The 26,821-nt window shown below is 40.5% G+C and overlaps 2 protein-coding genes across 5 annotated transcripts; both read left to right on the forward strand.

Annotated features, from left to right (window-relative positions):
• Positions 1-439: 439 nt before the first annotated feature.
• LOC108889404 (sortilin) lies at positions 440-17,297 on the forward strand. The gene is made up of 20 exons (XM_018685830.2): positions 440-1,774; positions 7,847-7,909; positions 8,026-8,099; positions 8,213-8,315; positions 8,459-8,620; positions 8,809-8,882; positions 10,231-10,280; positions 10,357-10,484; positions 10,921-11,065; positions 11,532-11,687; positions 11,903-12,015; positions 12,099-12,201; positions 12,297-12,465; positions 12,604-12,788; positions 12,883-13,072; positions 13,212-13,328; positions 13,572-13,680; positions 14,456-14,568; positions 14,667-14,793; positions 14,885-17,297. The coding sequence occupies exons 1-20, from the start codon at positions 1,466-1,468 to the stop codon at positions 14,897-14,899; spliced, it is 2,505 nt and encodes an 834-aa protein (XP_018541346.1). The 5' UTR covers positions 440-1,465; the 3' UTR covers positions 14,900-17,297.
• Positions 17,298-17,725: 428 nt separating this feature from the next.
• On the forward strand, positions 17,726-25,025 carry mdm4 (MDM4 regulator of p53). 4 transcript variants are annotated; one of them, XM_051074528.1, is made up of 12 exons: positions 17,726-17,932; positions 18,478-18,565; positions 18,658-18,732; positions 18,907-19,040; positions 19,710-19,759; positions 20,200-20,264; positions 21,476-21,572; positions 21,660-21,820; positions 22,014-22,196; positions 22,320-22,388; positions 22,484-23,592; positions 23,676-25,025. In XM_051074528.1, exons 2-11 carry the CDS (start codon positions 18,494-18,496, stop codon positions 23,051-23,053), a joined length of 1,476 nt encoding a protein of 491 aa, XP_050930485.1. In that variant the 5' UTR covers positions 17,726-17,932; positions 18,478-18,493; the 3' UTR covers positions 23,054-23,592; positions 23,676-25,025. The 4 variants fall into 4 exon arrangements, with proteins under 4 accessions (XP_050930485.1, XP_050930483.1, XP_018541347.1 ...); XM_051074526.1 differs by having other exon boundaries at positions 17,727-17,932; positions 21,999-22,196; XM_051074527.1 differs by lacking the exon at positions 17,726-17,932 and adding an exon at positions 17,998-18,235 and having other exon boundaries at positions 21,999-22,196.
• Positions 25,026-26,821: the final 1,796 nt, after the last annotated feature.

The following is a 26,821-nucleotide window of genomic DNA, read 5'->3' on the forward strand; positions in this document are numbered from 1 at the left end:
ATTTTTTTGTTACGAATCAGTACTATGATTAAACTGTTGTATTCAGAAAGTGATCTTGACTGTGTAGTTTTTGTGTATTTCTTGTGTTCCAAGTATGGTCCCCTAACCTCCTACTTCTAGGGTTAATTAATGCACTGCAAGTATGGTGCTTTGTGGCAAAATCACATTAAGCAGAGACACCTGATTTAAAAAGTACATGGTGTATATAGACAGTGAAACACCTATTGTTTAAGTGGTAGGTTTTGGAAGTGTTTTGTACTACAAAAAGACTTAAGTTTGATTGTGTTTCAGGAACTTAAACCAAATCAAAAATATTAATCCAATCATATACAACTTTTTTGTGTTTCTTAAAACAAAAACAAAACTTATATAAAATGTATAAATATATAAATTAAATAAATATAAAAGAATTTTTAAAAAACATATAAACTCTTGATGAATAACTCAACAGCTGGTGGTGCTAGTAAGGACTTATGGATATCATGTATGGAGCCCCAAAACTGACAAAAAGTAGTTAAGGTTTATCAGAGAAGTCAAAAATATAACTTATTACAATAATGAAAAATGCTAGTTAAATAATTTTAACCTCCAGCTACCACCAATAAATTGATTGAACCTGATTTATTTTGCTGTTCTAGTTAGCTTTCACTTGGTCATTATATTTTTCCACCTATTTTGCCTTGTCTTCGGTCTTGGAACACATTTAATCATTTATCTTGTTTCATTTATCATTTCCTGTTTTAATGAATTTTACTACCGGATCAGAAGTAATAGCAAAAACTGTTTGTTTTACAAACAAATCTGATTGGAAATGTAGGAAAACTGTAAAGTTCTGTGTTTATTTTTACACTTCATATAAAATACTATTATTCAAAATATTATTTATTGATGTATTCAGTCATATTTTTGACTTCTCTGATAACTTTTATTTTGCCAATATTAGGACTTCATAGTTAGGAATTGCTGAAATACTGAACTAAGCGTCAAAAATCATTTAGAGATAGTGTATGAACTTTTAACTAGTGTTGAATGGTACGCTATGATATAGTTGTAAGCAGATGTAAGTGTTATATAAGATATTTGACACCCATGGATGAAGGCTGCTGTATAAACACAGAATGAACGGTAATCTAGTAAAATACAGTTGTAATGATATGTCTTCACTGTGTTACCAGTAAATTAATCCTTATGTTTGACAACGCCTAACCTTCAGACTGTCCTGCTTTTGTTCTGTTTCTTGGAATCATAAACAAATTCAAAGAATACATTTTTCCAGTAATAAAGAGTTTGCCGTTCGTTGCGCGGTCTTTCCACCAGGGGGCAGTTTAACACCAGAAAACATTTGACATCTCAGTTGAAGAAGATTCCTGCTGACCAATGAGGTTGCAGATTATTCTGGTCCTGACCAATCGCGTGCCACGGTGGATGGGCCGTGATTAAAGATGCATTCGGTGATGAGGGGGGCATGTGGAGCCAACTGCTGGGACAGATGAGTTTCTCGCAGAGTCCAAAGTTTGGGAGTCTTCCTGTAAACATGATCTCCGCATCTTGCATTTTGGCGCTCGGCTTGTTGTCGTGTGCTGTGCTGGGCAGAGATCTCCAAGGTGGAGAAAAGCTGCCAGGTTTGAAGAGGCTGCAGAGGCAGTCTGGCGGGGATGAAGAGCCACATAGTTTAGAGAGGTCCGACCTCTCGAAACGTAGCACAGGACTGAATGGACAGACATGTACGGCTCTGCCTGGAGTAGAGTCAGCCCTGCAAGACAACACCCATACGGTAAGTAGCTCATTCAGGTGCTTTTAAATCCACAATTATCTCATGAAACTCTCTGAGGAAGTCAAGTTCTCACTGTGAAGTTGAAGTTCACTCACACTTCAGTCTGTCTGCGGTCACTCTGCACATGGAGCTGCTTTTATAATGTCCACCACAACTTCCTTACATTTTCATAAGACAAATTATTAAACCTTTTAGATCCTTTAACGCAATCCTGCCCAATGCAACAAGATGGTTTTCTACTGCAGCTATGATTTGATATCAGTCTGTGATGTGAATCCTGCAATAAAAGCTCTTAACAAGAGATGAAACGATTAGTCAGTCAATCGATTAGTCGACCTTGGCTTTGATTGATGGCTTGGTTTTGATTATGGATTATATGTAGTCAGATTCTCAAGAAAAAATGGTTCAAGCTTCTCAAATGTGACAGTTCCTCAGTTCTGGCAAAAAACAAAAAACAAACAAAAAACAAACAAACAAACAAACAAAAAAACATTCTCCTGTTGTATAGGGCTGTAAATAATGGCTCATTTGAAATTATTGTGGTGAGTAGTTTTTCAATCAGTTGTCTGGCTTTTAAAATGTTAGGAAAAAGTTTTCCAGAGCTGAATGTGACATCTTTAAATTGCTGTTTTTGCCCACAGACAGTCCAAAACTAGAAGATATCCAATTTAGGGCACAGCTAACCAGTATCTGAATTATTAGTTATATTCTGCCAATTACTTCTCTGATTGAATATTTAGTCAATAAAATGTTAAGAAAATTGTGAAGAAAAACGCCATTTATAAAATCTCCAAGGCCATAGCGATGCCTTCAATTTGCTTGTTTTGTCTGAACTACAGTTGCTTGGAAAAGGTGACTGAAACCATTATAGTTGCCCTTGTATTTAATGTTGTTTGGCTTATTGATGAATCAACTAATCATCGCAGAAAAAATACTTAAATAATCTATTGTCAAAAAAGTTACACATTGATCTTCTGACCATTCTTTGTTTCAGCTCTGTCTCTTACACTCCTTTTTAACTGATGTGAATTAATGTGAGTCATCAGTCCAAGTCAGGTCCCTTATGCCTGGTGACTTTGGGTTGTCATGCTCTGGTGGACTAATGACTAATGCAGGATGGATGGAGTTTGTAACTACAGAAAGTAAAAATGTAGCTTTGTTCTTCTTCTGTTTTGTACCAGTATCAATACAAAGTAGTGACACGGTGATAACATGCCTCAGAGGTAGAATCTAATGCTCATCCCCAACTGGCTTGAAATTCTCTCATGATATCAGCATTTGAAGACAACCCACCTTTCTCACCTCTCCTTCATCCATTTCAGTCTCCATCTCAACCTTTATCCCACAACAGATTGAACAGCTCCTTCTGTTATTTTAGCACTGAACATGTTGTAATAGGAAGCACAACAAGAACAACCCTGATGTCCAGAGGAATGTTCAAGAATAACAACTTGGTCCAAAGCTGCAGAGCTCCGCAGGACAGTCTTCCTGTTTGCGGGCGTATGTCGGTGTGTGTGTGTGTGTGTGTGTGTGTGTGTGTGTGTGTGTGTGTGTGTGTGTGTGTGTTTGTGTTTGTGTGTGTGTTTGTGTGTTGGTGTGTTGGTGGTGGAAGAAAAAGTGGACGTTACATCATTTCTGTGGCTTAGACACCTGGACTAGCTTCTGAGCATGAAAACGATTTGGCATGCTCACATAGAGCAGACTCCTCCCGTCCCCCTCTGGGCCTTTCTCCCTCACAAACATTCCCTTCCCCACGTTTTTTTTTTTTTTCTTTTTGATCTGCTGAACTTGGTCTGAGCCCCTGTGTGGACTTAAATCTGAGTTTTCTGTTATCAAACAGTCAGTCAAAGCAGTGTGTTATTATCCACAGATCCAACAAGTCTAACCTCCTCCTACGCCTTTGTTATGCTATTTTAGTCTCAATAGACTACACAGGAAGTGTTTTGTAGACCAGCCAGGCTTTTCCTTATTTCCCCTTTTTTTCTCTGTTTGTATGAGGTTAATTTAGCTGACTCTGTCTGGTTTACAAACTAGCTTGCTGTTTCTCTCTCTCTCTCTCTCTCTCTCCTGACTCCATCCCGGTCCTCTATCCCCTCCAGCCAAAAAAACGTAGAGAAAAAACATGTTCTTTTTTTTTCAGGGTGAAGCGTAGCTGGGTCACAGCCAGCTGTTGGAGCACCAAGAAAAGCAGCATAGGGTTGATGTTCCACGCGGTGAAAGAGAGAAAGAGAGGGGGACAGAGAGCAAGAGAGAGAGAGAGAGAGAGAGAGAGAGAGAGAGAGAGAGAGAGAGAGAGAGTTATGTATGGTTCTGTTGATATACAGGCAAAGACATCCAGTGAAGTCAACAAAGTGCTGAAAATAGAGAGGCACTTGTAGATTCAGAGGTAGACTTGCACTTGTAATTTCTCTGAAACTAATGAACATCTTGATTCATCAGTTCATTGTTTGGTCAATAGAATATCCAGCTAAAGAGATATTTCAGTCTGGACCTACTGACAGGCTAACATTACAATCCTTGGAGCCAAAAATCTAAATTGTTACAGGCCAGTCTTTTGGTGATCAGCTAATTGACTGATCATTTCAGCTCTAGATTGAACTTGTGATGGGCATGTGATGAATCAGTGTGGCTAGCCAAAGTCCTCCACTTCTGTTCTGGTTTTCCTGAACAACAATAATCGAATGGACATTAATACGATCCAGCTTATGTCTTGGCCTGCGAAGCTTAGGCCAGCATCAGAGGATTGGTCCACACAGCTTCATGTGTTAGATCAGAGCCTGTGTGTTTGACCTCCTCTTCTGAAGTTTTGTGTGTGTAAACATGGCTGAAGCAGAAAGGTTAAAACCCCCGAGCAGAGGGAATAAGGAGCTCATTGTGTGGGTGTCCGACTTCTGAGAGAGGACTCCACTGTGCTCCCACGTACTGTTGGTGCGTGCTACTGAGTCTGCACGGGTGGATGTGTGTGTCTGTTCATGTACAGCCGCATGTTTGATACTCACTTGGGCCGAATACCCTGACACCCCATGAATGCCACAGCATCTTGAGTTGTGCTGCAGAGGATGATTAAGGATGCCTTTTCAGAGCAGATGTGGACCCTTAAATTCAGCAGTGATGCAGCATGAGGTCATGTCTGGCTTGTGAGGCCACGTCCAACCGGGTCAGACATTTATCTCTTGACTTTTTTATTTGCTGACTAGTATATATCTTTTCTTCTCTTTACCGTCTTCCTCTACCCCATTGTTATTCCCATCACAGAACAGGACAGGGTAATCTTTAGCTTGACATAAGCTCCCTTTCTCAGGCATTAATCCACATGATCTTGCCTTACAGGCCTCCATTTAGATAAAACAGCAGTTTTCACTCAGACACAGCTTTCTCAGCCTTTGTGTCAGTCAGCTGACCTGATTTATAATGCAATTGTTGATTGTTGGGGTTTCAGTGAACTGTAGCCAGTCGAGTCAACATTCGCCCAGTCAAGGTTTCAGAGGAACAGATGTGGAAAACACTCCCGCTGGTTAAATTTAACACAGGTGTAAAAGCAACCGGCAGAAACATTTGCAAATGCCAGATCCTGAGACAAGACACAACATGAAACCTGTTGACCTGCAGTGACCTTGGCGGCCATTGTCACTGTGAATGGATTTTTTAATTTGATTTTTTAAAATTAGATTTCAGGAGGTCATGTTTCTCTGGGTCCTTGCATACCCTGAAAGTGGCTAGTGTGTCTCTCTTGTGGTTGTGCTTTTCTGTTGAGATAATTTTATCCTGATGATTCTTTCTCTCTGTTTGCATTGTTTGCATTCTGATTACTTCCAGATTAAGAGTGTTTTCCTCTGATGTAGTGTAGGGTATGTACAATATGGTAGAGACATATTAAGCCGATACAGATAGCTTTAAAAATAAGATTTAAAAATAGCAGGTTTTCATTTTTTAAACATGAACATATAACATAAACAAAAAATTCTTTCCTCTCTCACTCCCATACTTCATTTCCAACAGCATATCTTTACAACATCATGAACAATTGTACAGAAAATATACAAACATTCCTGAAAAGTCTTGACAACTACTGGATTGCTTGCTATGAAATCTGGGATGAATTACATTTCCTCTCAGCACTATCAACAGGTCAAAATTTCAATACGTGATTTAACTTATGACAACCTCAGATTTACTTTGTGTTTGTGCTCATTAGCAAACATTAGCATGCTAACACCCTAAACTAAGATGGTCAACACTGTAAACATGATACCTGCAAAAAAAAAATAAAAAATCTGCATATTTGTGTTTTGAGAATGTTAGCATGCAGACGTTAGTATTTAGCACAAAGCACCAACCACTGTGGCTAAGCACTGCCTCACAGAGCTATTAGTTTAGCTGTAGCACACAGTGTTTTAATTGAATGTAATTAGACATGCTTTCAAGAAAGGCTTAATTAGAACTGCAGTAGTCGTGGTCATGTAATCTGACATACATGTCTACTGGAGCGAGAACTGATTATTCTTTGTGTTCATTGTGTGGAGATCATTTTATTGCTTATTACTAACAAAACATCTGCAGTCAGTTATTCAATTACTAACACTTCATAATGTGATCATTCACTAAATACAAACTAAAAGTGTAAACCTAAAAATGACATACAATCAGTCACATAAGTGCACAGATAATCAAATGAAGACAGTTTTGTTTAATTTTGGAAACTGGTGTTTCCACAGTTTTTGCAGCCACCTGTCAACTTTTTTATAATGTTGTAATACTAAATACTCTCAGTTTCATTATGACTCAACACTATGACACATCACCAGTTTTGTCAGTGGTCTGGGTGTCTGTACACTTGTCTGGATGGGAAAGCAGATAAATACTTTTGGCCACTCCTAGTTACCATTACACCACAGTGACACTGACTGTTATTCTGGTGTCAATTAGAAAAACAGGTGAAAATGGTTTTTTGTGCATCCAGACCTCACACTCACTCACTTTTTGGCAATAATGCCCTGGACAGATTTCAGTCAGGAACATTGTGGTTTAATGGTATGAGACTGCTGGGAAGACAGGACATGTAACGCCTTTTTTAAAAAAAAAAAAAAACAAAACAAAAAAAACGATCAACAGATTGAACAGATGACTGCAAAGGAAGAGAGCAGAAATTGTCAAACAGTCAAATGATCAAGATGTGAAAGAGCAGATGGATGCAGCGAGGGCGTGATGAAATGATTCATGTAGGGCAGAGATGGAAAGTTGTGTTCACACACTTGGACAGGCAGAGTAAGCCAGTTTCCACTGGACCTATTTACAAGGAGTTTTCCAGCAGGCAGACCTGGCCCTCTCCTGTGGCTTTATAGAGCAGCATGCAGACTCTCAAGGACTGGGCTCACCTTGTAAACATCTCTGCTCTGCCAGTTAAAGAGAGGAGGGCAGAAACCTTCCTCAGACTCCCAACAATGTGGACTGTGGCTAAATATGTTGCACAAATGACAAAACACTTGAATGTCACTCAGAATGAATAGACTGTAATTTTGTTTGCAGTCAGGGAACTAGTTGTGAAATAAAAGTTTAGGGCTGTTTTTTTTTTTAATTTATGAACTTTAAATCTACCATAGCTCAAAAATGTATGAATAAATGTCTAAGGCAAGCATTTTTGTATTTTGTTTATTGTCAGATTAATCTGCATTTACTGCATATGAGTGTGTGTACTGGCTGTGCTCAGGACATCAGTAATTGTCTTGTTCTCTGGCCTCAGCTTTGTCATTGAAGCGGGAATGTAGGTCACACATGCAGAGTGCATCCAAATGGCCAAGTTACTCTGGACAGTAAGAACAATTCATTCTGTTCTCTCGGCTGCCAGGTCTACTATGTAGCGACTGACAAAAACACACACAAACTCTCGTGTCTTTTGTGTAGTTAACCAAACTCTGCACTCTTGAGTGGGTGTTTGTTCCTCAGTTGATGTTCTGACACACCAAATACTTTTCAGAATCGTCAATCAGCCTACATGGGTGGTAGTCAATAAACATTTTGCTGGATTTTTTTCTAAAAACTTCCATTTCTGTTTGCTTTTTCCTCCCATTTCAGTTCACCTTCAAAGTGAGAACCATGGGTTCACTGTCACTGGCCTGGGTGGGAGATGGATCAGGGGTGAGCTTTCATGTTTAACAGTATATATATCATTATCAATATAAATATATATAAATAAATAATATATATAAATGTTGCACAAATGATCATGTAACTACTCCTCTCTTTTCTCCCAGGTGCTGCTGGTTTTGACAACATTTCAGGTGCCGTTGTTCATGATGCGCTTCGGTCAGTCAAACCTTTACAGGAGGTGAGAAATACCTGATGTTTGACTGCACACTAAATGGAAATGAAGCAGTAGATTATTTGCCACAACTATGGTTCTGTTCTGAGTATCTAACTGCGACTGTGTCTCTGTGTCAGTGAAGACTACGGGAAGACCTTCAAAGATGTGACTTACCTGATCAACCACACCTTCATCCAGACTGAGTTCGGTATCGCCATCAGTCCTGACCACTCTGGGAAGGTGAGCCATTTGGGTAAAAGAAATGTGTTATTCTTAGTTTTTCCATGTAAGGACACTAAATCATAAAGTTTCAAAGCTCCACTCTACCATGGCAGGACGGTGAAGCTCACCCCTGACTGTTTTCTGTCTGTGTTTGGTTTCAGGTGATCCTGACAGGTGATGTGTCAGAGATGGGGGGGTTTCGACTGTTTCGCTCACAAGACTTTGGCCTCACCTTCGTTCCAACTGATCTACCGTTTGAGCCCCTCATTCAGATGCTGTACAACCCTGGAGACTGCAACGCACTTATGACGCTCAGCATCACGGTAGAAGCCTTTGTGTTCTGTAAACCAAAACCTCTACTCCTGCCCTTTTTGTCAGCAGGCTAGAACTGCAGTGCAGTAAGATAAACTAGTGCTGGACTTTTATTTCACTCCTGATCAAGCATCAACTGAATACTCAGCCAGTGATTTTTTTTGTTGCTTTTTTAATTGATTAAGCTTTTTCCCTCCAGTTGGATCTGTGGCTGTCTGAGGACTTTGGCACCACCTGGAGGAAGATCCATGACAGTGTGTGTTTGGTCAGATGGTGAGAATTATCAGTTTGTTAATTAAAAATACCTAAGATATGAGGGTACTAGTTGTGATAAATTTGTTGCACATGGTATAATAAAGAACCAGACAAACAAATTAGGGACTGTAAGGAAATTAATAGTGAGGGGAGGAGGGGCTGAACTTTATGTTTCAGTTTTTAGAAAATTTAAGACCTGAAAAAAATCCATACAAACATAACGAATGTTGTGTGTCATTAACCCTGTATTCCCGCTCTCTATTTTTAATCCTAAGAGCCACTAATTGGACAGTTATCACAGCTTCCACTGAATAAGCGAACAGGGCAAATGTGACAGCTTTGTGGTAGAGGAGGGGCCTCATCCACTAGTAGAGCAGGTTGGGTTATAGATAGATTATAGACTAACTCTATAGATTAGAGCAGTTGTGTTCTTCTACAGAACAAAGTGCACATGAGTGTTTGCTAATATAAAAATGGCACTCTTTTTAGTAAGATTATCCCTATTAACTATAAGAATTCACATCTTCTGTTTCCCAAAACTGACATGGGATGAAATTAAATACATAAAGGAAACATTATACAACCCTCCCTTTTGCAAAAAAAACGTCCCCCTTCTCCCTTCTCAGATGACGCCTCTTCTAATAATTTTTGTATTGTCCCTTATTTTCTACTTGTCACATACATTTTGCTTTTAAATAAGTCACCTGTGTGCAATTGGTTTATACTCACAAAACCACGTCAAAGATGAATATAAAAACTGTCCACACTATTTAATGTGTGTCTTTGTTCTTGGTATAACAGGAGTGTGTATGTGTGTGTGTTGTTTGTCCGTTGTTGTTATTCCAGCTGTCTTTCTCACCACAGCTCAGATCACTCTCCTGACTCTGGTTTCATTTGAGCACCAGAGTTCACATGAGGTTGTGGTGTCAGCCTGCGGTTGTTAGCTCTGCATTGTGGGAACTTTGTGATAGCTCTGCGTGACCACAGCTGTCATTTAGGCCCAAGCCTAAATTGACTGCAGAGCGAAGGGAGCTGGGGCTGCTGTCAGAGTGAATCATGAGTCAGCAACGGCATTCTTATTCAGCCCACAGTCCTTGAACCAGCAGAATCTCCGCAGTGTGAAAACCTTCGTCCCCTTTGGCAGCAAACAAAGCCAGAGAGGGCTTGGAGTGCAGCCTGGGGGTAGATGTGAGGCTCGCTCGCGCAGCACTTAGGAGAAACCACAACCCTAATCTGTGATCTCTACAAATTCCAAAAGTGGATTTACGTTTGAACTCAGACAACTTTCAGATGTTAAAAAATGCGAGTGCAATTAGATCTTTCCCTCCAGATTCCTACCATCGCTCTTTCTTTTTCTCACATACAGGGGTCCAAAGAACAGCATCTATTTCACAACAAACTACAATGGATCATGCAGTAAGTGAAGACAGCGTAGTCACTCATTTGTAAAATTCAGTTAACACATCTGGTAACCTCACTTTCTTTCTGTCAGATGATAAAGGAATGCTAGAGTTAAGGAAGACAGCAGACTATGGTCGAAGTTTCCAGACCATTGCAAGAAGAGTTTACTCCTTCGTGCTGGGGGGGAAATTTGTCTTTGCTTCCATCATGACCGGCAGGGTATGTGTGTCTGCCTCTTTGCTTTTAATACTTCTAAGAGGAGAGTGTGTGTGTACTTCTGTGAATCTACCTTGCACTTGTGCATGTTCCTTGACATATTCCTGTGTATGTATAATGTTTTTTATGGACAAATGGTAGAATCCTATTGACATTTTTGTACCAAAGTTTACCTCCATTTGTGCATTTTAAGACTAAAGGGGCATTTCAACTATTCACCCTGAATAGTTTATGACTCAGTTTACACCAGGCAATAACATGCAATCTGGAAATGGATATCCCATCTAGATTAATGTAAGATGTAAATGCAAGTATGCATTGTGATCTGATAAGCTCAAACACATCTGGAGGTAACTTCACATGACATATCTGCACTTCCTGCCTTTATTAGTGAATATTATACCAAACAGTATCTTTGTGTTATGTGTGTGTGTGTTAGGGTACAGAGCGTATGATCCACGTGTCAGTGGACGGAGGTGAGGTGTGGAACATGGCTCAGCTTCCAAAAGTCAACCACGAGCAGTTTTACTCCATCCTGGCAGCCAATCAGGACATGATCTTCATGCACGTGGATGACCCTGGCGGTGAGTAAAAGCAGCAATCCCAATAATGAAGACTGATGTTGATGATGATGTTGGCAGTGTTGCTAGCTACTGATGATACTGATGATTAACAATAATATAATAATAATATATATAAAAATATAATGAGATAACAAGGCACTGTCGCCTCACAGCAAGAAGGTTCTGGGTTTGAGCCCTAGTTTGAACCTGGGGCTTTTCTGTGTGGAGTTTGCATGTTCTCCCTGTGCCTGTGTTCTCTTCGGGTGTACCCTGCCTCTCGCCCAGTGACAGCTGGGATAGGCTCCAGCCCCCCCTTAACGGATAAGCGGTATAGATAATAGATGGATGGATAACATAACAAGCAAAAAAAACAAAGAAACAGTGAAGCAGCAGAGAGTCTCGCTGTGAGGATCAGTAAATGTGTCACAGTGTATAACCCAACCGTGTGTGTGTGTGTTTTCTGTGTGTTGTGTCCTGTGTGAAGCAGACTCTGGCTTTGGAACCATCTATGTCTCAGATGACAGAGGAACCGTGTTCTCTAAGTCTCTGGAGCGCCATCTGTACACAACCACGGGAAGTGACACTGATTTCACTGCCATTACTTCACTCAGGGGCGTCTACATGACAAGTGCACTGACAGAGGGTGGGTCAACACGCTGTGTTACTTCATAATTACATATTTAAAAGCAAGCAGACTAAACGCATACTGTATTTGATTACTTACCTCATATAAATGTGAGATTTTGTAGGGAAATAGACTGTAAATCTCTTCTGTCTAGAAAGCCTGTAAAATTGGCTTTTTATTGTCTGCAGTCTATGAGCTCTACATGCAAAATTACTATTTTGGTTCTTTTGCAGATGGGGCAGTGGAGACAGTGATCACTTTTGACCAAGGAGCAAGGTGGCAGACGCTGCGCAGACCACAAAACAGCCACTGTGATACCGAGACCTCTACTAACAGGCCAAACAGAGTAAGAAAAACATATATCTATTATTCATTTTCAAACTCTGTGGCTACATAAGAACCCATGTAAAAATCACTGTGTCTCTACAGTGCAGATTTCACATCCACGCCTCCTATAGCACCACCATGAAGATGAATGTCCCTATGCTGCCGCTCTCACAGCCCAACGCAGTGGGCCTCATTCTGGCCCATGGTATGAAACACACTAACACACAAACATGAAGATCTCTTGATGCCAAATCATTTTACTTCACAGTAAAACCGTCTCCCCACCCCCTCTTTTTCTAGGCAGTGTTGGAGATGCAGAGTCAGCTCTCTCCCCTGATGTCTACGTGTCCGATGACGGTGGCTACTCGTGGCTGTTTGCCCTCAGGGGCCCTCATCACTATGCTATCCTGGATTCTGGAGGCCTGCTGGTTGCTGTGGAGCACACCAACTCACCTGTCAACCAGATCAAGTAAGGATAACTGATCATATTAGATGATTTCTTAATTGTAGTATTTGGTTTATTTCTTGGCTTTTATCATGTGTCCGTTTAACTGTTCCCTATTGTTTCTTTTCCCCTCCTTCCATTCCTTGTGCACACACCCCTTAGGTTTTCAACAGATGAGGGGCAGTGCTGGCATATGTATAACTTCACCAATGATCCGATTCACTTCAGCGGTATGGACAGTGAGCCTGGCTCTCGCTCCATGAATGTCAGCCTGTGGGGCTATAGGAATGACTTGAGTAAATGGGTGGTGATCACCATAGACTTCAAGAAGCTCCTCACCAGAGACTGTGAGTATGTGGGAGAAGATGGATGACATTTGGTCAGTGTTATGGCAAATGTTTAACCTGTAGACTTAGTATACATGCATGTATAAATGTGCAGGCACTGAAGGGGACTATGTACAGTGGCTGGCTCACTCTGCAGACCCCAGTGGCTCTAATGATGGCTGTGTGCTGGGCTATAAGGAGACCTTCTTGCGACTCAGGAGAGACTCTGTCTGTTGGAACGGGAGGGACTATGGTGTCACTAAGAAGCTGTCTCCATGTCCATGTACAATGGATGATTATCACTGGTATGTACTTGGTCCTTCCTTGTGTAAGATTCCCCTAATTCTCCATATGCTTTCTATCTCGGTTTTAGATCAAGATGCCCTGATCAGATGTTCTGTGATAAAACTTAATTCATGCACTTGACCTTGCTTTGTCTTACAGTGACTTTGGATATTACCGACCAGAGAACAGCTCGGAGTGTGAGGAGCAGGAGGAGATGAAAGGCAGCCCTCTGGAGTTCTGTTTAAATGGGACCACTGAACAGCTACAGACCAGTGGGTGAGGATGTCACCTTTTTCTAAAGCTTGTTCAATTTTCTTCTGAAGAAGAAAACTGCCAATAAAACTTTTAATTGAAACTGCAGTTTAGGAGCCAAGAAATTCAAATTTTGCATGTCCTGTAGTACCTTAGTAGCACATGTTCCCATCTCTACAGCTCTTTTACTTCTGCGTATCCCTCCCTGCGTCCTTCTGATTAAATCTTGTTTTATCTTTCATGGCACTCTCTCTCTGTCCATTGAAGCTACCGGAAGATTCCAGGAGACCAGTGTGAGGGAGGTTTCCAGCCAGAGAGGAAAGAGACTGACCTGGGGAGGATGTGCACCAGCAACGCCCTTTATCCAAATTCTCTGGTCAGTAGTGTTCAGGCTGAAAAGGTTTGATCTTTGGCATGACAAGCCAAATTTACAACCAAATTTAGTCTGAAAAAAATATTCAGTTGAGCAGAAGCTTTAGAGGACAATAAGTTACATGCTTCATGCATGTCAAGATATATAAGATTTATATCATTTATAAATCTATTAAGTCTGTTTCTATTGTACTTTGTTGCATTTTGCTCTTCAGTACGCTAGTTTTTCCACTTCTGCCAAGTGTAAAAAACAATACAATAATGATAGGCAGTATTTCACTGTTTTTAGGGAATTTCCTTTTCATACAGGTTTTGCATGGGCAAACTGAAAGTGCGCATTAAAACAAGTGGATGGAAACAGATTTAAGTTCAAACTTGAATACACTCAGATTGAGCTCTACAGCCTCAGGCTCCTGTGCAAAGCCTGTTGTACATACAGTAGCATCTAGTGAGGGCTGGTAACTTGCCAGTGACACAGAATTTGCATTGAGGTCAGGCAGAGTGAGTCAACAGTCACTGTCCATCTTCCATTCGTACACATGAGGTTGTGTGATCACCTGCAATGCACGGGTCCAGGACAGTGATGCAGCGTCAGCAGAATTATCTCAGTTACTGTGTATTTTTAAGTAATGATTCCCAACCTGGCCTCATCATCATCCAGAGTGAGCACATTTGCAGCTGAGAGAAATAAAACATCTGAAAAATCCTTAGTCATCTCAATGATGCTGTTTATTTCTTCACATTTCTGGGCCTTTCTCTTTCTCTTTCTTTTTCTATAGACTGAAACCAGTTCACTGAATGCTGCTGTCATAGTGATGGTCGTCATAGCGCTCCTCCTGACGAGTGCTGTCGCAGGTGTTTGGCTGGTTAAGAAATATGTCTGCGGAGGAAGGTCAGTTAACTGTGTGTCATCTTTACACACACACACCAATAATCACTACATGGATTTCTCCTCTTTGTGTTTCTGATGCGTCCTCCTGTCTTCATCAGGTTCCTTGTGCACCGATACTCTGTAATGAGGGAACACGTCGAAGCTAATAAGATAGAGGGAGTGGATGACATTGACCCCCACTACATGGAGACAGGAAAAGCACAGTACAATGAAGATTCAGATCAGGTATCTGATACTGTCTAAAATGTCCCCATGTAATTATTAAACCATTGTGATTATCTGTTAACTCAAGTGTATTGTTTGTGTCTCCTTATAGGACCTCTTAGAATAAGGCTCCTTGAGACAAAATTTAACACAGTCTTTCACGATGCCTGGGCACTCCTGTTGCTCCCACATGCTGATTAACATCTGCTTCTCACTTCTCGCTATCCCCTGGTGGCTGGAGGACTCGGCAAGCAGCGGGGCAACTTCTCACATTGCTTCCTCGTTACCAGTTGAGGCTCCCACAAAAAGGCGAAGCGGCGTTTTGGGAAGGGGTGGGGTGGGGTGGGGTGAAGAGGTAAACCCAGAAGAAAGCCCCTGGGTTCCCTAGAGAGCTTTTGTTGTTTCTGTCACAAAAATTTCTGTAAAGGCCGTTGAGTCTGAATTTGTTGCCCTGTATGTTTCCTTTCACACTGACCTGAGAAGAGACAGGTTTTCATATTGTGATGTGCTGAGAGGCTACGACGTGGATATATAGGCTTACAGGAAATTTCATCAAGAGCTAGGGAACAGCCTATCAACAGAGCACAGAAGATTATTGTCAGTATTTTAGCTCAGAGATTTTGTCTGCTGTCAGTTAAGTAGTTCTTGTACTCTGTAAATTTACATTTGCATCATACAGTCCAGTTGTGCATGGCCGGCCATTTTAACATTCATTTTGTCAGTTTCACCAGTCACTAAAATTAGGCTAAGACAATTAATTATTCTTGAGTTACTTTTCGTAAACTAGTTGTTTAGAAATGTGCAGTTTCCTTTTTAATAAAAACTACTACTACCCTCTTTAGTTATTACAGGTCGTGATCTGTGACTAATGATATTTGAATAGACGGTTTTTACAGGTAAAAACTGACCTGATTTTTAATAGAATCCCAACCGGTGATGCACATTAGATACAAACCTTTCAAAATGCTAATGGCATCTTTAAAAAAAAAAAAAAAAAAAAAAAAAAGTAACAGTAATAACAGTAAAGTAACAATAGTAACTATTTCATAAAGACTATTCTTTCTTATTTCACATCATTTCAACTATTAAAGGTTGGCAATAAATAATAATTACAAATATTTGAATAGTCCAATATCTTCATTCATGTCAATATTTTAGTTTTTATCATTTAATTATTGTAATTGTAACCACAGCATAAAATGAGTACAAATACAAGCTAGTGACAAGTAGTGACTTTGCTTACTTAAGAAGATCAGAACAACTTACAAGAAGAAGTGTTAGTGTAGTTTTTAGTGCTAAGTGAAACTTTTGGAATAAATGTTAGAAGAGCCTGCCATTATTGTGACTATATAAAATGTAGACAGTTTTTTTTATACAGTGCAGCTTCATACAGCCAATATCTTCTATTCCCCTTTATGTATGGTGAAAATGAAAGACTTGAATTATTGCCAAAGCACTTTTATTGTTTAGTTTTCTCATTTTAGAGGTGAGGTTACAGAGGTGAAACTTAACCTTATCCCAGCATTATATCGAGTGTGACGGTAATACTAATGCAAACCCTTTACTTGAACTCTGATATTTTTGCTCGACTGGATGCATCATTATGTTGCTGTTTTGTTATTTTTTGTTTTTATTTGGCTGATACATCCCATATCAGCCAATGCCAATATGCATTCATCTAATGATCTTAATGCAGGTGCAGGTGTACTTATCAAGTAAAGAACATGCTGGCTTTTTGCTGATATGACATTAGTAAAACATGCATAAAATTGCAGTGCACAATCAGGTAAATACTAATAATAGAAACATATCCAGAATTTTACTGATACTGCTTTTTAAGGCTACTATTTGCCAGTATTTGTCATTTTTCTCATATATTGATGCAACCAAAATAAATAATCTCACAGATGTTGCAAAATATCCACAATAACAGAACAAACTCTTAGTGTAATGTTTGTGGTGGCCACAAAGAACTTTATTCTGTTCATTGAAGTAGTTATTACCCTTATTATTTCCCTTCAGATAAGATGTTGGCTGCTTACCATTTCTGTTATCTGCAGTGTAACTTTTGACATCTGCAGGGCTTATGGCCAATGCTTGTGTTCTCCAGCAGAGGCAATAATATCCCAGCAAATAAGCTATTGTAATAAGCTGGCCTAATGTAGAGGCATATTCTCAAGGACTGTTGGGTAGATTCAGATATGAAAGCAAATTTGCATGCTTGATGCTTCTTTATTTACACAACTGTCAGTAAGAACAAACCCAGCTATTAACTGGATTCAATGATTTATTTTTGCACTGTATCCACAGATCTGTGAAAAAGTTGCATTTGTTCCTCCTTGTACATCTATTTTTTGTAAAATACTAGGGCCATGAGTTGTGATCTTCATTCCATCTTGTTTTTTTTTTGACTGTTTACCAGGACACCAGAGATGAGTATCTCTGAATTAAACGATTCTGTAGCGCAGATGTTTTATAACAATGTTTGCATTTACTGAATGAATAACACTATCTCTTTTACATCACTTAAATTGTGTTTGGGTTTTTCTTAATGCACAGTTTCTACAAATTGAATAATACTTCAATCAGATCCCTATAATAGAAAAAAAATACTCAAAGGTATATACAAAAATATGAAAAACAATATGTACAAAATCTACTATCCCCTAAAATGTAAAACATACAAGTAGCTAGTGCTGAGATGTGGCTTGTGTAAATTTGTTTTATTGCATTAACTGGTGAGAAGTATTTCAGTTAGCATAACTGCTCAATATACTGGTGGTGTTGTGGCAAACCTGAAAGGGTTCATCTTAAGCTCCATCTTAAATGTGAGTAAAAAGAAGCTGTTAAAGTATCCGATTATTTGCATGATTGCTCTCAGTATGAGTAGACAGTGCTGTATTTTGAAAATCATTGAGGGCATTTATGAACAGTAGGGGGCAGCATACGGTTGGCCTGTGAAACTGCGTATCCGGAACTTGTGTGTCCATAATCATCGTTTTGAATCTGTAGTTCAGTTAACCTGTTAGTTAGACATAGCTAATAGCTAATGTTGAAAATTTATGAGCTAAATGCATGTTTATAAGATGTCGTCTAGCTGTTAATGCAGCAGTGCGTGAGGAACGATGTAGCAGCGGTGAAGTAATGTCAACTCATCACGGTGAGATCATTTTCAACGGACGCATTGTTCAGGAATTGACGCCAGCTAGCTAAGTGAGCTAACTTAGCTAACACGTTTGCTAGTAACGATGAGCAGATTTGCCACCTGCCAAAGTTACCCACATGTTGCCGTTTAGACCCCAGTTGCCAGCAGTACCTGCAAGTGTGCGCTTTTGTTTACCTTATCCCTTTCTCTAATGTTAGCTAGGCTACACTGGCTTCGCTCTTCAAAGACAATAAGTACTGCCGCAAAAGGAAAAGTAATGGTGGTGTGGTGTAACGACTCTTTCCAGGCAGCTGTGTGGTAACGTATTCTGTCGCAGTCTGTTCAGCTTCAAACTAACTAGGCCGCCGACATTTGACGTTATTAAGTTGTTTTGGTCGCGTTTAACATTATTTAGTAATTCGGGCTATCGATAATTTGACATTGTTGAGTTGGCCTCGTGGGCGTCGGTGCAACGCATAACGAAAGTCGTTACATTATCATATTGATCGGGAGTTTGAAGGCTGGTCTATCTTAACATGTTTACATTTTGGATTTTGCAGACCTTGTTCGTTTACTATGAGCTCCCTATCAGCCCAGGCTCCGGCATCAAGCTCATCATGCAGGACACTACCTGGAGAGGGGAATCAGGTACAATGAAACAAAATCTATAGTGTATCAGCTACTTTGCTAGAACAACAGAATAAGATTAGTAATTTTTATTTTATGTGTTTCCTCCCCAGGTCCAACCAAAGGCCCCTCTCCTGCAGATTCTGCGTGTTGCCGGAGCCCAGGAAGAAGTCTTCACACTCAAAGAGGTGAGCTGTCAGGTGCAATGTCAAGTATGTGTATCAGTTTACAACCTGTTCTACTGGCTCATACCAAGATGTTACCTGCAATTAGGGTCATTTCAGGGTTCTTTATACTGGGTTCTTCAATCTATGTGTCACGCATGGTGTGTTGGGATATCTAATATGTAGTCTCTTGTGTAGGTGATGCACTACTTGGGTCAGTACATCATGGGGAAGCAGCTGTACGACAAACAGAGGCAGCACATAGTCCACTGCCAGGATGACCCCTTGGGAGAGCTGCTAGAAGTGGACAGCTTTTCCGTCAAAAACCCGAGGTATTCACACGCACCAAAATGGAGCCTCTGTTAGGGATGCACCGATACCACATTTTTTTCAATCCAATTACAAGTACATGTACTTATATTTAAGTACTTGCCGATACAGAGTACCAATATGAGTACTTATTAATGCCATTACACTTCGTACATTTACTTGAAAACATGTTTTATTTTCATCAGATATTGTTTCATTCTCTGGCTGTAAGAAATTGCTGTGACTGACTCTAACCCTAACCCTCTTTGAACTTGGCATTGTGTTGGTTTTTTAGATGTTTTATCAGATTGCTTGTGTTGAAAGTACTTGCTTTCGTCCCTCCTCTTGACAAGAGAGGATAATTTGCAATCCGCTTTACTTTTGTCACCATCATCCACTTTGAAATACCTCCACACTGCCGACATTGCTCCTCCTTGCTCTCAATTAGCACCTGACTGCCCAAATGAACATCACGCTGCCGTAAAGTGGTATCAGGTGCTGTGTTATTGGGACACTTTTATGAATATGAATACGAGTACAGGAAATGGGTATCGGATGGATACCCGATGCTAGTATCAGTATCGGTGCATCCCTAGCCTCTGTTCATATTCAGTAATGCTGGAGTATCCGTTTACATTTACATGTCTTAGATAAGGAAGTCCATTCAAAAATCTTATTTTGTCATTTTACAGCCCGGTGTATGAAATGCTGAAGAAATACTTGGTTGTGCTTGGTTGTGCTGGTAAGTTACACTGACATTTAATGGTTTATAGATTCCTCATGTGAAATTATGCTTTTGTGAAGGGGCATCAGTCAGTACATTGTACATTTGTGGTGACTTGAAATTCAATTGTCTTTTTTTCTCTTCCTTTTGACGACTTCAGTTCTTCATTTGTATCTTTACCATGGTATGTTTACAGGGAAGATCCCTGGGAATATTGCATTTGCCTTATTGCCATATTCCCTTTGTATATCCAAACATCATCTCTTTGGTTGCATACATTGTGAGTGAATTTGACAGTTCACATCTGACAAGGGGATTCTGCATTGGACCAGAAGAACACCATTTTCCAGCTTGTCCTACAAAACCATAGAAGAAGGCCTTAGTGAGAGAGTGTGTCATGCTATAATTAAAGGGTGGGGGTGTCTTTTTTCTGTTACTGTGTCTCATCTGAAATGCAGACGCTGCAGAGAATCTTTCTGTGGGCCGTGAATGTGTAGAGGGCGGAGTGGAGGATCGTGGTCAGGTAAAGCCGAAGCATGGTGCTCAGAAGAAACAGAGACCCCCCTCCAGGCTTTCTCACCTCACTATACACAACGTTGTGAATACAAAGGGACAGGTTCAGCAGACTCAGTGCAAAGCAAAAATACGCAAATGTATTTTTAATAATAAAGGATGTAGTGACCCTGCAGTGCTGGACTGAGGCACTGACTCACCAAGAGTTTGTCTTGAGAGTATAAATTGAGCTCCTGTCTGCTTGTGTGTAATGAGGAGGGGCTAGCTGGTAAGGGCTGCTGTCTTCGTTGGTGTACATTTGTACAGAGTGGCACCGTCTCTGTACAACCCCATCCTTGGTTTGATCTGGTGGGTGTTTTTTTTTTCATGCACTCTTTTGTGACCCACCAGCTCCACCCAGTGGATGGGGGGCAGAGTCACTGTCTCTGTCTGTCTCAGAGTTCTCTTCTCTGCTCCGAACTGGAGGATCACAGCTCCTGATCAGCCACGGGGCCTAACGATAACCCTAAACCTCTTCACCCATCCCCGTGTTCCTACACCCTTCTCCCCGGTTCCCTCCAAAATCCAACTTTGTAGCACTTACTGTATGTCTGCTTGTGTGCTCTCTAAACATCATTCAGCCACAGTCAGGCTTTATGAATCAAAGGAATTAACGTATTTCTAATTGCTGCATGTCATAAATCAGGGAGCTGTCAAATTTATGCTCTGATCATACATTAAGTATGTTTTACTAAAGTACATATTTCACCTGTAAGATGTAATCAGTAGTTACCAGTGGACACACATTAGATGCACTCTTAATAATTTCCTTCTGCTTCTGTTTCCTCTCTTCTTTGAAAACAGTATATTTGATTATGATTATGAAGACTGATATTTTGTATGACACATAGTGTTGATACGTTTATACTAGGTATCGAAATTTGTGGATTTAAAAAAAAAAAAAAGTTTGACTTACTAGTTTCCTCACTGTTTTAATTAGTACACTGGCTTTCTTCTCTGGCATTTCTCTGTCTTTTTTTCCACTGTCACTGTTCCTCTTATTGCCCAGATTTCTTTTGAACTCCCTCCCCACTGGCCCGTACCCTAATTGCCCAGCCCCTTGCTCCCTGAACCACCATCCCACTTCCAGAGGCCATTTTGAAAAGGAGCTGTGAGTCCTCCAAGTATTCAGTCATGGCTCTGTGTTCTAATTTTTGCCCTTCTCGTCTCTTTCCTCTGTAGATGTGCGGAGGTGTGGTCAAAGCAGGACTGGAGGCTTGCAATGATGGGCCTCTCCTGCAGACCCCCTCCCAGAGGCGACCTCGGGAGCCAGACGATGGTAAACAAACATGTTACATGGTTAGAAATACACTCAGGATCAGATCGGTTCAAAAAGCTGAATTTAACTGTTCAAAACCCTCCCCAGATTCGCTTGAAGGCCTACCACGGTCAGCCTGCAAACGGCCCAAACTGGATGTAACTCTGGACGACTGGGACCTATCTGGCCTTCCCTGGTGGTTTTTGGGTAATCTCCGTAGTAACTACAGCCGGAGGAGCAATGGCTCCACCGACATCCATACAAACCAAGTAAGAAACCTCATGTGTTGTTAGAAAATTTCATAACTACAGTCTTCAGAGTAAACAGAAATTGAGTCAGGGTTAAACCAGGGAGTTTCCAAGCTTAAAAACATCTAACAGACAAAGTTCCTTGTTGGAAAGTAGCGTAAATTGGACCATAGCAATGGTGGTCTGACTGATGTGTCAGCTGTCTCCTGCACAGGAGGAGGACACGGCCATCGTATCGGACACCACAGACGACCTCTGGTTCCTGACCGAGGGTGGGAGTGAACAGGTGAGCGTGGAGATGAAAGAGGCTGCCTTAGAGGAAGGGAGCGGAGGAGAAGGAGAGGCACCCCCTGAGGATGATGATGGAGGAGGGAAGGAGGAAAAGGCAGATCGAGAGGTAGGAGCTTGGTTTTTAGTCTGAAGATTATCAGGTTTGATTAATGTTTCTGCTCCGAGAAGAAAATGTCAATTCATCATCCAAAGTGAGGATAATATTCAGATGTCTTGTGTTTTTATTTAGATGCAGGAGGAGCCAGATGAAGACTCTCAGTGTCTGAGTGATGACACGGATACAGAGATCTCCACACAGGTTTGTGTATCTATATGTCATAGCTCTAGGTGTTTGTAGTTGTAGATTAAAGCTTTAAAATGCAGACATGTGACTTTATCTACCTTTTCCCTCAGGATGCATGGCAGTGCACAGAATGCAGGAAGTACAACACGCCTCTACAGAGGTACTGTGTTCGCTGCTGGGCCCTGCGTAAGAACTGGTACAAAGATGTCCCTCGACTCGCCCATTCCCTGTCTGTTCCTGACATCCCAGCATGCAGCTCCCTCACCACCCATGATGAAGAAGATGACAGCGACACAGGCATTGATGTCCCAGACTGCAGCAGGACAGTGTCTGACCCTGTCATCCTGCCCTCTCACTCCACAGCTGACCGGCCGCTGCCCCCTATGGTCATTGGGAAAGGCAAGGGGCCTCGGCCCTCGGGCTTCCACAAGGATGAGCAGCTCTCAGGAGGGGAGAGTCAGGAAAATCTGGGCATGGAGGTTGAAGAAGTTAGGCCTGAGGCACTGCTGGAGCCATGCAAGCTCTGTCGAGTGCGACCACGTAATGGAAATATAATACACGGACGTACGGCTCACCTGCTAACGTGCTTCCCATGTGCCAGGAGGCTGCATAAGTTCCAGGCCCCTTGTCCAGGGTGTGGGAAGATAATTCAGAAAGTTATTAAGATATTCATCCTCTAAAAATCTATCTCTCCCACACACCCACACACACACATTTGTCAGGCTATTGGGACCTAAATAGCAAAAACCTCAACACACATTTTCAGACTCATTTGACCATACAGCTGCATGCACTAGGGTACACACACTGCTTTTAGACACAGACATAAAATGTACACAAAGTATAGCACTTGGTGAAGCTTGCTCTTGGTTGCATGATTTATTTTGCATCACACTGCCTCTGAAGTATTATTAGATAAAACCTTGGACATAAGAGTTTTGTCACACCAAATGTTTGTTTGGGTGCCACATTTAAATAAGGGACACAAAGACAGAAGTATTTATTTATTTATTAGAAGATCACATAGATATGCACAGTTTGTGTGAACTATATTTGATTTCATGAAGGCTTGTCTTTTAAGGCTATGCCAATTTTCTCATTGGTTTTTGCATTGCATTTGTTGAATGGTGCCATTTTAAAAAACCAGTGTTGCTTGCCTTAGTTCCTTTTAGTTTCTCCATAGATTCACTTCGGTCATCATCTGGACAAAAATCTGCAGGTATGTAACTACAAGATAATTTTCTTTAAGCATTCTCGAGGCCATTTTGTTCTTTCTTTTTTACCTCTTTTGTGTCCTCTTAGGTATTCTGGCTCTGAGATTTGAGTTATGAAGACAAGATTGAAGGAAGAACAGGCGAGTGAGTCTTAAAAACCATGATTTTGTTTTCAGCAGCTGCAGCTCCATCAAAATATCCTATTAAGCTTTTACTTAAAAAAATGCGTTCTCTCAGCATAAGTGAATGTACTGTAAAATACAAATGTGGTGGCTTAAGTCCTGTTTTTCTCAAAATAGCAATTTAAAATGTAGAATTGAATTTAACCGGCTTGAGAATGCACAGCTGAAGTATTTACTGTAGTTTTCTCTCTGGGTAGTAATTTGATGTTAATATGTATTCAACATTTACAATTACCAAGCCTCTCATGACAGTTATGCCTGCAGTAAGTTATGTCAAATAATTGTCGGTTAATGTTTAAATGACATCATTCAGAAAGGGTTCTTTACACCCTTAGCTGAACTTAGATGAATTAATAATTTCTGTATATTTTGTATTTAATTTATTTATGATTGTTTTGTTTAGATGATCACCTGTAATGAAGCAGAAAAAAGGCTGCACTTGTTACATAGTTCTAATGTGTAATTTACAGCAAAAGTGTTTTCTGAGAGATAAACAGAAAGTCTTTAAGGAAACAGGCTAAGTTACTATATGTACACTCAGTGAAAATGACTGTGCAGTACTTATTAGGAGTTGTGGAGTTTGATTTAAGCATTACACTGCCAAGTAATGACTCTGAACCTTTGATTTGTACATAATAGATTTTATTTTAATGGTTCTGCATCATTTGAAGATTGTAGATACTATTTACTTTGAGTGAGTGTGTGAATTGTCTTCAAATACAGTATGCTCTTCAGCTTTCACAAGCAAGATGCCCAGTGACAGTTAATTCTTGGTGCTGCTTGGTGTACAGGGAATGTCATAGTACTTTGTTCTGCTCTTTACTTGCGCTTAATCTTTCTGCCAGCAGGTGGGGAGAAGTCTCAATATTGTATCTGGTGCATACAGAAGCTGTATAGTACCAGTAATAACACGTAACGCATATATAGAGCATGCCTTCTGTTGTGACTAGACTCAGCACTGGGCTGGTGTGAGAGCTATATTAGCTATATAAAAACTATAAAAGATTAATGTAGCCTGTTGTATTTATCACCATCACCGTGCATCCAGAGAAACAAACCACCTCTAGATAAAAACCTCATAAGAACGGCTTAGTACATATAGTACCAGTGATACTGGTCCAGAATGACACATAATTGTTACAATTATTGACAAGACTGTAAGACTACAATGTGCTCAAAACATGGTACAGCTAATATAGTTGTTGTTTTTCTACTGGTCATGGAATAAAATAAGTTGTTTTGTAAAGCAATAAAGATTTGTGAGTTTCATTTAGGTTACTTTCTGTCCAGCTGGACAGTTGATGTACAGTACCCACTGGTGAAGAGTATGTGTGTGTGTGCGTGTTGGCTGAAGAATAAGTCATTGTATGACAGGCCAGCTGTCATGTGTCCTCTCTGTCTTGACTGGGCTTCAGCACCTGCGACTCTCCTCTGCTTACTCACTGCTCTGCTGCTGCTTGTTTGTACCCCCCCTTTCTTTTTGTCCTCTTGGCGAGAAGCGGGACAGATGCCCTGCCCTCTGCAGTGTATGTTGCTGTAACACTGCTGCTATCTAACTGGTGCATTAATACTGTGACTATTTTACCCCAGGGTGTTATTTAGATACTGATTACTCATTAGGGGATATTCACCAAGTGTGGAAAGTCCCCCGTGAAGCTCTCTACCACCTGAAACCTCACAAGGGTTCACTAAAGCAGCAAAGACCCAGATACAGAATGATACAGCTTTCCATTATACATAACTACTTTATACAAGCGAAGACAAAATTATTTATTAAGTTCTTTGAAGCAGCAGCTTTCCTCAAAGTCTTGCGCAGTAGGGTATTATTCTTGATAAAAACAATCAGTGGTAGAGGAACTGTTCAGAATGTAAGTATAAGTACCAGTACCACACTTGAACTGCACAATTGCAAGTAAAAGTCCTGCATTTAAAATGTTAAGTTAAAATACACAAGTACTGTCCGGAAACTAGTTAAAGTATCAAATGGGGAAGTACGCAGTGCAGACTCCTGTGTATCATATCATATCATATTAAATTATTACCTAATAATCTAATTGTGTAAGCAGTAAATACCGTTGAAATACAGTTGGTTGGTGTAGAGGTAATTTAAAAAACTTTTATGTATGGCTGAAACTCATGACTATTTTCATTAATAAAAATCTATCACAGCTCCCAGAGCCTAAATCGATCTCTTTGAATTGCTTGTTTTGTCCAACCAGTAGTCTCCAAATTACTCAGTCTAGTCTAATTTAAGACAGGGAAAAGCAGTAAATCCTCACATTTGAGACGCTAGGCATTGTTGCTTGCTATGGGCTATTCAGTCACTAAACTGATCATTTCAGCTCTATATTAATGCAGTATTGGGTAGTTTAATCTACAATTTGTAGTGGAGTAGAAATGTTAAGTTTCTTAACATGGAAATACTTAAGTAAAACTCAAGAACAAAAGTACTTGGTTACTTTTTGCCACTAGCAAACACCACATAACAGGGAGGGAGGTAGGTACTGTCCTCCCTGTGACTTGCACTACAGCACTAAATGCTCCTAACATACCAAAATGCTTTCCCCCACTGCATCTAATTCAAGAATGGCATACTGCTTTGTCCATGGCGTCAGGCGCGTCACAGAGCGTAGAGACGAAGAATGGCATAACACCCCCGGTGACATTGCACCCAGAGCTTGGCAGCTCTCGAATGGCGCGGCTCAGGGAGTGGTGGGGATCTGCATGTTTCCATGGCGACAGTACCTCCATCCCAACATCCCAGAATAACTTAACACATTCTCCCTTTATCCCCTATGGCGTATGCAATACTTCCTAGAGGGAAAATAGTTAGGCTCTCTATTGAACATTGCTCCCATATTTTTGACTGTTTTATCATTTTATTGCTCTAGCTGTCTTTAATCATTTTTTATGTTCCTGTGTTTATGAAGCACCTTTAAAAATATACATAGTACTTCTGCGTCACTCTATTCTTGTGTCCTTCATCTGCATTCCTCCAGGATGGCGAGCCTCGGCTTGTTTACCCTCCTTTGCTTTCTTCTGGTTATGTGTC

The sequence above is a fragment of the Lates calcarifer genome, linkage group LG12 (assembly GCF_001640805.2).
Source record: "Lates calcarifer isolate ASB-BC8 linkage group LG12, TLL_Latcal_v3, whole genome shotgun sequence".
Lineage (NCBI taxonomy): Eukaryota > Metazoa > Chordata > Actinopteri > Centropomidae > Lates > Lates calcarifer.

Coding starts and splice junctions, on each gene's coding strand:
- LOC108889404 (XM_018685830.2), top strand. CDS start 1,466: ATGTGGAGCCAACTGCTGGGACAGATGAGTTTCTCGCAGAGTCCAAAG. Junction 8,316..8,458: donor GTCCTGACCACTCTGGGAAG/GTGAGCCATTTG, acceptor GTTTGGTTTCAG/GTGATCCTGACAGGTGATGT. Junction 14,569..14,666: donor AAATATGTCTGCGGAGGAAG/GTCAGTTAACTG, acceptor TGTCTTCATCAG/GTTCCTTGTGCACCGATACT.
- mdm4 (XM_018685831.2), top strand. CDS start 18,494: ATGAGCTCCCTATCAGCCCAGGCTCCGGCATCAAGCTCATCATGCAGG. Junction 20,265..21,475: donor GAGTGGAGGATCGTGGTCAG/GTAAAGCCGAAG, acceptor TTTCCTCTGTAG/ATGTGCGGAGGTGTGGTCAA. Junction 21,821..21,998: donor CCGACATCCATACAAACCAA/GTAAGAAACCTC, acceptor CTGATGTGTCAG/CTGTCTCCTGCACAGGAGGA.